The following is a 14648-nucleotide window of genomic DNA, read 5'->3' as shown; positions in this document are numbered from 1 at the left end:
ACTCGTTGAACCTTTTGATTGCAGACACGATAGCGAGGGCTTCCTTGTCTAGATGACTATAGTTTCTTTCTGTTTTTGACAGTGTTCTTGAAAAAAATGCAATAGGCGCCTCTGTACCGTTTGGCAACACATGGCTTAAGATGGTGCCTACTCCAAAAGGTGAGGCGTCACAAGTCACAGTTAGTGGGAGCATTTCATTGTATTGGATGAGCACTGCATCCGAGGTTAAAAGGTCCTTTACACGTTGAAAGGCATGTTCTTCCCATCATCCCCAAATCCAGGAAGCCTTTTTATCTAGGAGTCTATGAAGGGGTTCAGCAACAGTCGCCTTCTGGGGTAGGAAAATGTTATAAAAGTTAATGAGACCCAGGAAGGCTTGAAGGTCTGTTTTGTTTTGTGGTCTCGGGGCATTTTTGATTGCAGCCAATTTCTTTTCCGTAGGGTGAATTCCTTGTTTGTCAAGGAGGTAACCAAGAAATTCAACCCTTTCAGTGCATAACTGGCACTTTTCTTTCTTTACTTTGAGGCCAGCGTCTTGGAATTTTTGTAGGACTGTTCTCAGTCGTTTTTCTAGCTGACTCCTTGTGGGGGCGGCTATTAACACGTCGTCGAAGTAGGGCACGACCCCTTTAATGTCCTGCAACAACCTTTCCATCAGACTTTGGAAAATGCCTGGTGCTACGCTTACTCCAAACTGGAGTCTGTTACACTTGAATGCGCCTCTGTGCGTGACTATGGTTTGGGCTTCCGCGGTTTCAGCATCAACCGGCAGCTGCTGATAAGCTTGGGCCAGGTCAAGCTTTGTGAATATTCTGCCACCCCCAAGTGAGTGAAGGAGATGTTGGACCACGGGTACCGGATAGGCGCTCTGCTGTAACGCGTGGTTGGGGGTGGCCTTGTAGTCCCCACAGATTCTCAAAGATCCGTCAGGTTTTATGGGAGTTACGATTGGGGTCTCCCAGCGGGCGTGATCAATGGGTTCTAACACGCCCTGTGCAATTAGTTTGTCCAGTTGCTCATCAATTTTTAGTTTAAGAGCAAAAGGGACATGGCATGGTTTTAAACGAATGGGCGCGATGTCAGGGCGGAGATTAAAAGAGATAGGGGACCCCTTGTACTTGCCTAGATTTTCGCTGAAAACTTCTTGGAAGTCGTGGATGAGGGCTGCTTCCCAATCTTCATCTACAGTCTGATTGATGCCTGCCATTTCGATCCCTAATGGCGCGAACCACTGTAGACCCAGCAGGCTGGGTCGGTCTCTGTCAATGATGGTGAGAGGTAGTATTGCAGTGTGGTTCTTGAAGGATACCTGGAAATGACTGGAACCAGCGACCGGAATCCGGTTGCCCTGGTAGTCTTTTAATATAAGTCTCTGAGTGCTGAGGTCCTGGTGGCGGATGTTGGGGATCAGCTGCTTCAGGGTTTTCCAGGATACCATGGATAGGGAAGACCCGGAGTCCACTTCCATGATACACGGTCGATTTTCAATGTTGACCTCTACGCGGATTTTTTTTGTGTCTAAAGATGAGGCGTGGCCGATGGTGATAGTTTGATGTGCTTCTTCTCGTCGGGGTGCGCCGGTAAATTTCCGGGTTCTGTTGTACTGGTTCCACTAGTTGTTTGGGCAGTCTCGATTAGCGGCGGGGTTTCCATCTGTTTGTCGGAGGCTGTTTTCTTTCCGTTTGGGACTGGTCCCTCTTTTATTCCGGCATACTTTAGCAATATGCCCTCTTTTGTCACAGAACCGACAGATGGCGTCTAGGAATCTGCATTCAGATCGTGGGTGGTTCCCACCACATCCGGCACATTGGAAGTTCGATTTACGTCTCCACTGGTCTCGTTGTTCGCGCTCTGACCGGAGTCTATGGACTTCTTCATCCTATCTGATGAGGACTCAATGTCTTCATGGTGGGTGGCTGATGTGTATTTCTCTGATGGCGTAGCTGTATCGTTGGTGGGTTGGCGGTTGGCCCCATTGGCCCGGCGCATCCGTGCTGCTGATTTGCGGGTGGCTTCTGCTGCGGTGGCATCAGCTATTGAGTCTGCGAGGGAGATGTATCCTTTGGCCATGATTTTGCTTTGGACCATGGGGTCTCTTAGCCCCAGGACAACTCGATCCTTCATGGCCTCTTCTAGATTGGCGAAGCCACACAACCCGCCTAAATTCCTTAGGTCAGCTACAAAATCCCCAATGCTCTCACCTTCGCGTTGGTCTCTTTGATAAAATTCGTGCCTGCGGATGAGAGTTGGTACTGCCGGTGCGTAGTGGTTGCGAAGGATGGGAGCAAGGGTATCCCAGTCCATCGATTTAACTTCAGCCGGTTTTGCCAGTGCTTTGGCCATTTTAAAAATGGCAGGTCCGCAATGCATCAGGAAAACTGCTCGTTTTTTGCTGGGCGTGGCGTCCTTTAGATTGTTGGACTCCAGGAACATCTGAAACCTGTCCATGTATGAGTCCCAGTCTTTGCTGGCTGGATCGAACGGGGCGGGTGGTATAGCGCTGCTGGCCATTCTGCCAATGTCTGCGCGCTGTCAGCCACGTGCTCTTGTTGATCGTAGGTGGTGCTCATTCAGCTCTGCTGTCTCCGAATCCCATCCTCGTCGCCAGTGTTGTGTCTGGAAGGATGGGTCCAAGAATGGAGACAGGCTCAGAAAGTAACTACAGCTCTTTATTAGTGACTTCAGATCTGAGCGATTTGCCCTAGCTGCAGCAGCCCCTTTTATAGAGCTGGCTGCGGCTATATGGCCAATGACAGAGGTTTGAGCTTGCCGCGCTTGGTTAGACCAATCGCGGCAGCCCGTTTACCAGCCAATCGGATCAGTTCGGAGCGACCAATCATGACCCGCTGTAAGCGGACCAATCCGCTTTGCAGGCTTTCAAGCCTGCTAGTCCGGAACACATACAATCAGCTGAGAGGAGAAAGAAGAGAAAAGCACAGTATCAGCCTTCCCACCCACCCCTGTGCATTTCTATTCTTTATCCTCTCAGTTGATTAGTGCTGCAGGCCTCAGTTGGTGTGGAGAAAGATGCATACATGTGTTAGGTGTGCACGTGGTAGGTTGTACGCATGCACACGATCAACAAACTGATAATGGAACAGGTAGGATCCCACTACTGATACAAACACTTTGCAATGCCTGTCTTAATTCTATACCAGATTACTCTCATAAACATTGCAATGGGAATCAGTTTACCATTTCAAGAAAATTGTTATTTCTCCTAAACCTACTGAATAATATAGCCCAGAAATATAAATATATTAAACATTTCTTCATGCTAATAACTATGCAACTTTGAATGTTCACTAAAGAAACTTGTAAGTAAAGAAACTTGTAAGTTGAAGACTACCTGGATATACATTTTGGAAAATTTTTAAAAAATAAAGCATTAGAATGCATACATATGTACACACTTTATTAATTTAAGCAGTGGCAATTACTTGGCCAATCTTCAAGCTAAATAGGATCAGGTTTAGTTTATTTTTAGGTGGGAAACCACAAGAAAATGAAAAAACTTCCTATTGGACTGTGAAATAAAATACCCAGACAAACACACATAAAAAAGGCAATGACATTCAAGGGCATATGATATATTGTTGCGAAGGAAATCGCCTATATCTTTGTATCCCATTTTGATTTTGAGGAATTCAGTATGGCCTACATATCTAGTTCTCCTATATTCCATTTTAAACATAATAGCAACCCTGTGAACTCAATGGGGCTGGAAGAGAGTGACTGGCCCAAGGACTCCTACCTGACTTTCATATCTAAGGGAGGACTAGAAATTACAGTCTCCTGGTTTCTAACTCAGCCCTATAGCAAGTTGAGATGTAGCCACTGAAAAGAAATAATTGTTCATCTCGTGCAGCTATATCCCGTAAAACATTAGAAGCATTTGAAATGTAAAGGAAAGATGTTGAAAAGTAATCACAAAAAAAAAAAAAACAGCACAAGATGACAAAATTCTAGGTTAGGACATCTTGCCTATTTATTCATTTATTTATTTATTTGATTTGTCAATTGCTTACAAGATAATAGGCATAAGTATATACATAGTTATGAATACATGAAATGGGCACATATAAGAACAATAAAAGAAACAATAGGACAGGGACGGTAGGCACGTTGGTGCGCTTATGCACACCCCCTACAGACAGTCTAAGGTTAAAGTTTTTGGAGTTTGGGGAAGAAACTACAGAGTCAGGTAGAGTATTCCAGACATTGACCACTCTGTTGCTGAAGTCGTATTTCCTGCAATCAAGTTTAGTGCGGTTAACCTTGAGTTTGTATCTATTGTGTGCCCTTGTGTTGTTATGGTTGAAGCTGAAGTATTCATTGACAGGTAGGACTTTGCAATATATGATTTTTATATACCATACTTAGATCAAACCGAAGACGGCGTAATTCAAGGTTTTCTAGGTCTAGAATTTCAAGGTTTTCTAGGTCTAGAATTTCAAGTCTGGTGGCAATAGGTATAAGTATATACATAGTTATGAATACATGAAATGGGCACATATAAGAACAATAAAAGAAACAATAGGACAGGGACGGTAGGCACATTGGTGCGCTTATGCACACCCCCTACAGACAGTCTAAGGTTAAAGTTTTTGGAGTTTGGGGAAGAAACTACAGAGTCAGGTAGAGTATTCCAGACATTGACCACTCTGTTGCTAAAGGCATAAGGTATTCTACAACGAGTAGAGGAGTGGAGAACTTTTCTTGTGAAATATTTCTGGACTTTCTCAACTGTGCTAATATCAGATACGTAATCAGACTGATGAGCTGTATTTGAGTATTGGTCTAGCATATGTTTTGTATGCTCTAGTTAGTAGTGTGATATTACCAGAGAAAAAGTTACGTAAGATTAGGTTAACAACTCTTAATGCCTTTTTGGCTATGTAGTTACAGTGGGCTCTAGCACTTAGATCATTAGAGATGAGTATTCCAAGGTCCTTTACAGAGCTTGGATCATCAACAAGATCTTGACTATTCAGCTTGTATTTTATTTTCTGATTTTTTTTGCCAATATGTAAGACAGAGCATTTATTTGTTGAGATTTGAAGCTGCCATTTGTTTGACCATTCTGATACATAGTCAAGATCTTTTTGAAGGGTAGTAGTATTGTCTGTGGTATTGAACAGCTTTACATCATCAGCGAAAAGAACGCAATTGCTCTTAATATGATCAGAGAGGTCATTTATGTAGAGTATGAAGAGAGTTGGTCCTAGAACACTGCCTTGGGGGACACCACTATTGACAGGTACAGAATTTGATAGGACGCTCCCAATTTTGACCATTTGTTGTCTGTTTGCCAGGAATGCTTCTATCCAGTTATTCAGTTGTCCAGAGATACCATAGGATTTTATTTTTAGGAGTAGTTTGTCGTGTACCACTGAATCAAAGGCTTTACAGAAGTCTATGTAGATTGCGTCTATTGCTTTGCCCTGGTCGAGTTGTGTCATCCATATGTTTTTGCAGTGTAAGAGTTGCAGATTACAGGATAGTTTTTTTCTGAAACCAAATTGTTTATTGGAGAGTAGGTTGTTTGTCTCTAAGTGGAGGATGATGGATTGATTGATTCCATGACTTTACAGGTGACTCAGTATAAGGAGATTGGTCTACAATTTTCAACTAGGCCGGGGTCTCCCTTTTTGAAGGTGGTGATGACCGTGGCTTGTGGCCATAGGTTAGGCAAGGAGCTGGTCCTGAAAGATTTTTCAAAGATTATGCTTAGAGGTTCGGCTATGGCAGTGGATAGCTTTTTTAAGAAGTAGGCATATATTCCATCCGGTCCAATAGATAAAGATGGTTTTAGATTGCATAGTGCTTTTTCAACATTGTCTTCTGTAAAATCAATATGTATTAGATCATTGTAGTCGTCTGTGGTTCGGCTAGGAAATACTGGGCATGATCCATTGCTGTTTATAAATACTGAGCTGAAGAATGTGTTAAAGATGTTGGCTTTAATGGTGTCGTCATTGCAGTCTTTACCATTAGGTCCGATCAGGGGTGGGATGGACCTTGAGTCTTTTAGTTTGCTGTTTACAAAATTGTAAAAAGCGCACGTGGAATTGGTGCATAGAATGTTTTCCTCTTGTTTAATGTGATAATTGGTGCATTCAGTCTTTATCTGGTGGCATAAATTTTTGTATCGGCTTTTGAAATTGGCAACGTGACCAGATTTGGTTTTCCGCCAGAGTGATCTCTTTTTGGATTGAAGTTTCCTTATTGTTATGGGTAATCTGTTTTTTTGTTTTTGTTTTGGGACTTGTTGTTGGTACATATAGTTTGATGACTCTTTTGACTTCAAGTAAAAATATGTTGTAATGGTCTTCAACAGTATTGCATCCAGTGAATAGAGATTGCCAATCAGGGGATGAGAGATCGTTGTCTATAAGATCATAGTTGCCTTTTTTGACGTTATAATTGGGGATTACGTAATTGTGATGATTTTTGTTTGGGTGTATGTTGAGACAAAAGTCAATCATATTGTGGTCACTGCTGGAAAAGAGTTCTTTAGTTTGTATTCCGTAAATTAAATTTAAACTATTGCAGAAGATGAGATCGAGGCAGTTCTTTACTCTAGTGTTGTTGGTTACTAGTTGTTCCAGTCCCAGATTTGTAACAGCATTGTAGAAGGTTGTGTGTATGGGTTCAGTTGTACATTCATTTAGGGTCCAGTCAATATGAGGTAGATTGAAGTCACCAAGAAAGATAAAAGCATGTGGGCAGGATGCTGCCCATGTTAGTAGTGTATTTAGCTTGTTTACATGTTCGATGTCATAATCAGGGGCTCTGTAACAGAGTAAGAATCAAAATGTGATATTTAAGGATAGATCAAAGATGATGGTCTCAGGAAGAGCAAGCTCCTGGGTAACTTGGATGTTTTTTAGATGTAAGGACTTTTTATAGAATATAGCAACACCACCTCCTCTACGAATTTCATGATCTGATCGGTAAACATGATAGTTTCTTACTGTGGTAATGGAGTCAGGGAGAGATGCGTTGAGCCATGTTTCACAGACAAATATGATGTTGAATTTAGCCATATTTAGTAAGAGGAGAAATTCAGGTATTTTATTTGCAAGGCTTCTTGCATTGAGTAGCTTGCATTTAAGGCCAGCAGTAGTTGGAATTGAGGTAGTTGGGGCCGTGCGTGCCTAGTCTTGGGTGATGGTAGATTGGTTGAGGTAGGGTTGTGGTTGAAGGTTAAAGCTGAGTTGCGGGTTGTGTGACTTACTTTTGATACAGTCAGCATAGTAGTCAATGTACAGGTCCTTCTCTCCATTGGCTAGATGTTTTTTGGGTTCAGTGCGGAGTACACGGGAGCGGGCACATTGCTGTATGGTTAGGTCAGGGTGACAACGGAGGTTCTTATGGTTGGTTTTGGTGAGTGAATTCATAGTGAAAACAAATTTACATTTGCTTGATTCATTTTTGCAAATGACCCTGCACAAGCGTGGGGCCACAGAGCCGTCTCTGTTTTTGAGCTCTCGGCCAATGCGGGAAATGTCAAGTATTTCATCAGCGGAGATGGTTGATGCTTGATAATCACTGATGATGTTTCGGACAGTTGTGATGTCATCATTATCATTGATGTCCTCTAGACCAAATAAGATGGCGTTTGGACGTTTCCGTTCATGCTCAACAGCTTCTCTGATGAGGATTGGGATATCATTATTTGTCTGGCTTATGTTTTTTTGTGGATTGGGTTGTGGATTGGGTTGTGGATTGGGTTGTGGTTGTTGGGTAGAGATGTGGTTTGTAGCTATTGGATGTTCAGGTTTTTGCGTTTTGTCTTTTTTTTCAAGGTTGGATAATCTTTCTTTTAAGGCTTCCAGGGATGCTACTATGGTGTCAAGAGATGTTGTTCGTGTTTCAATGGTATCAACTCTTTCCAACAGATCCATTTTGGGTCTGCATGATTTGCAGAGATATGGAAACTCATTGGATGATTCTAGGTATTGAATCATTTGCTCGAGTAATCCCAAGCAGTCATGATGAGTGTATTTGTTACATAGAGAACATTTGATGGAGTTTTCATTATCCTTTAGAGTTTTGTTGCATTTAAGGCATGTGCAGGAGTCTTGTGGTTCATTGGTGGGGATTACTTTCTCTTTAGGTTGTGGTTTGGCATTGGATTTTTTTCTTGGCATGGTAGGTTTGTTAAGATGGTACATTGATTAAATCAATTAATGGAACAATTTTGGGTAATCAATATAGCCAATATCACACCAATCAATCACTTGCAGTAATCTCTCTAGTCAAATAATTTTCCTAAGCAACAATCAGCCTAATCAATTAATTACACTAATAATTAATCACACTGTTCAATTAAATTCACTAAATCACTGATTTTACTAATCAATTAAATTACATGAATCTTGATCTTTTAAACTGATCAGTAATCACACTATTTGCACTAAACACTCTAATCACACTAATCAATTAAAACAATAAATCAATTAAACCATTAATGAAATATTTTATAGAAATTGATTATCTAATCATTGATATAGGTGATGAGGTAGAAAAGTTGTAAGTTTTGAGGTAACGAATTAATGAGTGTTTGATTAAAGTAATGAGGTAGTATTGAGAGTCTGCAAGGAAAGGGTTAATTGTCTTACTAGCAGCTGTTGATTTACTGGGTGGGAGGAATTTATTGCTCTGATTGCTGCTGCTATTACTCTGTAAACAATAGGCTGTAACAAGATGTTCAAAGCACGCTGGATTTTTGAAAGAGAGTAAAACTCGCTGAATTAAAACACTTTAACTACAATCAATATGTCTCTGAATAAGATTGTTTTCCAATAGTTTCCTAAAGTTCTTCAAGTTGAGTAGTAGTAAAAATACAGTGCAGAAATTTGAGTTAACCAATCCAATCTGTCCTTTACTTTTAAAGTTACTTCTAGTGGCAATTTTTTTTTAACTGAATCTGACAGTCACTCCAGATCGTTAATCGCAGCTATTTGCCTCCTTTGAGTCCCACTTTCCAAGGAAAATTCCACTGCAGAAATTGGAGTGATTCTTACCAAGACTAAGCACGCTGTTACAAGATCTTTCCTTTCTTTTTCACTTCTGTCTCAGCTGCCTTCCTGGCTTCGATTTAGCCATGCTGGCAGTTCTCTTTTTAGTTCGGATGGAGGGGTTTTCTTCGGGTCAGTCAAGGAGACTCTCCTCTCCTCGCGACCACTGAAGCATTCCTCTGCCTTTACCACCCATCCAGGGTGACTTTTGGCTCCTAAGAGCCTCAGGACTTTCTCCTCCCTCCTTGTTTCTCCCTGCCAGCTGTCTGATGTGGCTCCGGGGAAACTGTGTGAGGGATATTAATGGAAACACGTTGTCTGGCGTGGAAGATACTTCTATCAGCTGTGTGAGGGATTTAAATGAAGGTATGTTGTTTGCACTCCGGTGGCTCCAAGTGATCCAGTTCAAGAGCTCCAGCAATGTGGTTAATAGGGCTCAATGGAAAGAGCTTCACTTCTCTGGGGAAGGAGAGGAGGGCTCCGGATCAGTTAGCAGGAGCTCTGCCAGCATTATTAGGGCTCCACAGCTTCAGAATCTAGCATTTTTGGGCTTGTTTTTTGGGCTCTGGTTTACTCACGGTTACTGGTGCAGGCGGCAACTTTAAAAGTGATTTCTGGTGCAGGTGGTGGCTTTATAGGGAGATAATGCTCCAGGAGTGAGAGCCTCACCTTCCTAGTTGGGCGCCGCCATTTAAGGTCTGTGCGGGGGAAAAATGTCAACTGCAGGTGTATAAAAAAGGGTGTATTTGTTCAGAGTGATTGCATGATCTGCATAAATTCAACTTCCCTATCTTGGTCAATTTCTCAACAAAACTGTAGTATTTGCTTTTTTTTTTTTTTCAAAATAATGACATTCCCTTTTCTTTGTGAATTTGAGATGACAATGAATGGAGGGGACAGTACCTCATTGTAGAACTACCTCCTTGTAAACTGAGATGGAAAGTGCTTAACTATGCAAATGTCATCCATTTGAATAATTCAAATGGCTGTTCAGGGTGAGATGAAATTTGAACTTGGGATTTGTGGATTTTCAACTTACAACCATTCATTTACTGACTGAAAGGACAATGGCAATCAACAAAAACATTTACAGTCATTGCGCACAGTTCCAATCATTGCAGCCCTGGGGTCACTTGATCAAAATTGGGTTGCTTAGAGGCACGCACATATATTTATGACTGAAGGACAACTGCAATTCCCCACCAATACTACTATGGACTAAGGCTACTTGGAGAGTACGACCCACTGGCAGGAAGAAACTTGCTGTCAGTTGAATGACTTTGATGACTTGGCCCACCACTGTGTGGGGGCCTCCTCCATCCCCCGCTATGCAACTCTAGAGAGGTCAGGACCCTCCCTGCCTCACCATGCCCAAGTCCACCTACCTTTCCCTTCCCCATGAAGCTGAAAGGTGTGCCCAACCGAGAGGAGATGGGGCTAGAAAGCTACATAAGGCCATCTGTCTCAAGGCTGCAGAGGCCATTTTTATTGACATTGGACACTTTCTAAAGCTGTAGGACTGGCCATAAGGTATGGAAGAGCTTTAAATCCTTTTAGATATTGGGGACCCATCAGCTTTAAATCCTTTTAGATACTCGGGGACACATCAGTCAATCAGTAAGTCTTAATTTGGCCTGTTATGAGTAAGCTTTTAGGAGCTAAAGATTAATTTAACAATTTTGGGGCTATCCAGGGCAAAAGCATGGAGAATGAGGATGCAAAATAGAAAAAATACATACAAAGCTTCTTTAGATTTACTTGAGATTTTAGACTCCACTTCAGATTTTGTGTATTTTTTTACTCAAAAGAGCAAAATCTCTAAACTATCTTTTATAGTTGGAGTAGTTTCCTGGGGCCACAGAAAAGGATGCCATTTATGTTTGAAACCCAGGTTCTTCATTTCAGTAACATTAAGATGTGTGAACTTCAATTCCCAGAATATCCCAGAGGGGTTTGAAATCCACACATTGAAAGTCCCCATGGTGGAGAAACATTTTTCCTCACTTAATATTATATAGTCCTTGTGCAGATATATACCCTCAATGCTTGTTTCAATTCTATATGAGATTACGTTCAGACACACTAAACTGGGAATCAGTTGACTGTTTCAAGACGATTGTTATATCTCCTCAAATCAGTAAAGTTCTTATCTCATAAATGTAACTTTGTCAAACCTTTAGTGGCACAATACTTCCATTGAGAAGATTTATCATAGTTTGCAGTTGTGGCACACCATGGACCGTTCAGGCTATCAACTTTGGTGCAAGAATAATAGGATTTCCCATGGTAAATAAATGGAAAGACACAGGAAGGAGTGTCTGAAATCATAAAAGAAGACAAAATCGGAACTGAAGAAACTCCTGCTAAGCATTCATTCATTCCCTAAATTTGACATCAGGAAACAAGCCGTGTAACTGATCCCAAAACATTTTAAATTTTCTAAATTTGTCATCTTTGAAAATTGGTCTTCTAAAGCAAATACACTGTCCCAGGTGAAATGAGTCAATCCAAATTATTTCCAACTTCTAACATTTACGTATACTTAGTAATTGTAGTAAATTATATTACGTGACAATACGCATAATAATATTTCCCCAATTTTCAATTACTAACTCCTTTTTCTAATTTTTAATAAAATGAATTCCACATTTAAATGTATTCTATATCTATCCATCCCTTTACCCGTTTCAGTATTTCAACACTTGTTGTCTTTTTGAGTAATCTTCCAGCTTCTAACATTTAAGTATACATAGTAAATATAGAAAATTGTATTATGTGACAGTAGGCATAATAATCTTTTCCCGTTTTCTAATTTCTACTTCTATTTTCTAATCTTTAATAAAACAGATCCGATATTAAAAAGTATTGTATCTCTATCTGTCATCTCTTGCTCTTTTTATTATTTCAAGCCTTGTTGATTCTTTTTGATAGGTCTCCCATGCTCCTCTCTTTGGATCTTTTATCCTTACATCACTCATGTTTAATCTAAGTATTTCCTCTTCCTCCACATTTGCCGCTTGCTGTCTAATCTCTAAAACACCCATCAGTAACTCTGTCATCACTTCTAGGAGATCCTGATCTTTGCCCTCTTCTACCCTTTGATCTTTTCCGAGATAATCTACCTGCTCTATTTCAGGAATTTTTATTATCTCTTTCATCTCTTTATCTGCTTGTATCATTTGTTGATTTATCTCCTCTATTCTTCCCTATACTCCTTCTGGTTTCTCTTCTACTTTCTGAATTTTTTGTTCATTCTTCATTGTCATTTGCTGGGAGTTTCCTAGTCCCACATCTGATTCATGCATTATTTCCTTCATCTCCCTATGATTCCTTGTCATTGCTTCCTGAATGACACCAATGCTAGTGTGGACTAAGGGGCCTTGGACAGTGGCAGGTGGAAACTTGCTGTCACTTGAATGCCTTGGATGACTTGACCCACCAGTGTGTGGGGGCTTCCATCCCTTCCCATGCCACTTGAGAGAAGATTGTCCCGCCCTGCTTCCCCATGCCCAGGTCCACGTACCTTTCCCTTTCCCCTGAAGCTGAAAGGTGTGCCCAACCGAGAGGAGATGCGGTTAGAAAGCAACATTAGGCCATTAGCCTCAAGGCTGCAGAGGCCATTTTTATTGACATTGGGCACTTTCTAAAGCTACATTCTATTTAATTGCCATATGAATTAAAAAGTTATACTGAAATTAGAACCCTTGTTGCTTGTAAGCAGTAGGACCAGCAATAAGTTCTGGAAGATCTTTAAATCCTTTTAGATACTCAGGTACCCATCAGTCAAACAGTAAGTCTTAATTTGGCCAGTTATGAGTAAGGTTTTAACAGAAGATCCTATGACATCGGGGCACTTCAACCATCATAAATGTGAGTCAGTTATCAAGCATGTTAATGTGGATCATGTGAGCATAATGATGATATAATGGCCAAAATGGTCATAATTCACTTTTTTTTAGTGCCATTGTAAGTTTGAGTTTTCATAAACCAACTGTTGGAAGTCAAGGACTACCTGGATAACCATTTTGGAAAAATTAAAAAAATTAAAGCATTAGAATACACATTTATGCACACACAATGGGAAAAAGTTCATTTTTATATCTTCTGATGATTCCCTAATGAGCTAACACTTTTAACAGTTGCTATTTAATTTCCTTGACCTATTCATTTAAGCAGTGGCAATTATGTGGCCAACCTTGTCTGCAAGCTAAGTAGGATCAGGAGTACTTTATTTTTGGGTGGGAAACCACGAGAAAATGAAAAGGCTGTGTTAGGCTAAATAAACTTGGCCCACCAGTGTGTGTGTGGGCCTCCTCCATCCCTTCCCATGCCACTCTAAAGAGGTCTGGGCCTTCCATGCCTCACCATGCCCAGGTCCACTTACATTTCCCTTCCCCCTGAAGCTGAAAGGTGTGCCCAACCGAGGGAAGATGTGGCTAGAAAGCTACATAAGGCCACCTGCCTCACAGCTGCAGAGGCCATTTTATTGACATTGGGCACTTTCTAAAGCTACATTCTATTTAATTGCCATACAAATTAAAAAGTTATAGTGATATTAGAACCCTTGGTGCTTGTAAGCAGTTTCTTCATTTTAGTAACCTTAAAATGTGTGGACTTCAATTCCCAGAATTTCCCAAAGGAGTTTGAAGTCTACCCAGTGAAGGTTCCCAATTTTTTCTCACTAAATATTATATAGTCCTTGTGCATATAGATACCCTCAATGCTTGTTTCAATTCTATATGAGATTATGCTCAAACACACTAAACATGGAATCAGTTGACTGTTTCAAGGTATAACAGTTGTTATATCTCCTGAAATCAGTAAAACTCATATCTCATAAATGTAACTTTTGTCAAACCTTTAGTGGCACAATACTTCCATTGAAAAGATGTATCATAGTTTGCAGTTGTGGCACAACATGGACGGTTCTGGCTATCAACTTTGGTGCAAGAATAATGGGTATTTTCCACCATAAATAAATGGGAAGACGTAGGGAGGAGTCTCTGAAATCATAAATGAAGACAAGATCAGAACTGAAGAAATTCCCTGCTAAGCATTCATTAATTCCCTTGATTTGGAATCAGGAAACAAGCCATGCTACTGATCCAAACAGCATATAAATTTTCTAAATCATCTCTGAAAATTAGTCTTTCATAGCAAAGTTTAGTGATATACTGTCCCTGATGAAATGAATACATCAAAAATATTTGATGTATTTCCCTTACCTGTTGCAATGAGCAATTGAAAAAGAGTGCAAAACAACAGGAATGCTGTGACTGAGGCCATTTTGTCTCTAAATACACCACTGGAGAGTACCATATTTTTATATGTTCTATGAAGGTACGTCAGAGGTCATCAACTTCCAATGTCTACGTAGCCATTGGAAATTGAATATTTGATTTGGCAGCTGCTCTGTTTCTTTGTTTTTCATACAAGAGTGTTTTCTCAGAAATGTATTCAAGGTGACCAACTTCCTCATTAGATACTAAATTGGTTTCTTTGTCTCACTAGACATTCAATGCTGAGAACAAACAAGTAATACTGTTTCATTAAATTGAGTCAAAATCCAGATATTGCTGTAAAAGGGCCACTGCTTATTCAGGTTGTGGTATGTGACTTGCT

At 40.6% G+C, this 14648-nt stretch overlaps 1 protein-coding gene across 1 annotated transcript in view; it reads right to left on the bottom strand.

Annotated features, from left to right (window-relative positions):
- Positions 1-14312, bottom strand: part of LOC113424401 (epididymal sperm-binding protein 1-like) — a 40926-nt gene extending 26614 nt beyond the window's left edge. The window contains 4 exon segments of the mRNA XM_087945901.1: positions 11201-11344; positions 13885-13984; positions 13986-14029; positions 14252-14312. Coding sequence (XP_087802027.1) covers positions 11201-11344; positions 13885-13984; positions 13986-14029; positions 14252-14312 — 349 coding nt within the window.
- Positions 14313-14648: the final 336 nt, after the last annotated feature.

Source organism: Notechis scutatus, chromosome Z, assembly GCF_049901735.1.
Source record: "Notechis scutatus isolate UNSWTSFEM ecotype Mainland chromosome Z, rNotScu1.2, whole genome shotgun sequence".
NCBI classification, from domain to species: Eukaryota; Metazoa; Chordata; class Lepidosauria; order Squamata; family Elapidae; genus Notechis; species Notechis scutatus.
This window is presented reverse-complemented; position numbering and strand designations above follow the sequence as displayed.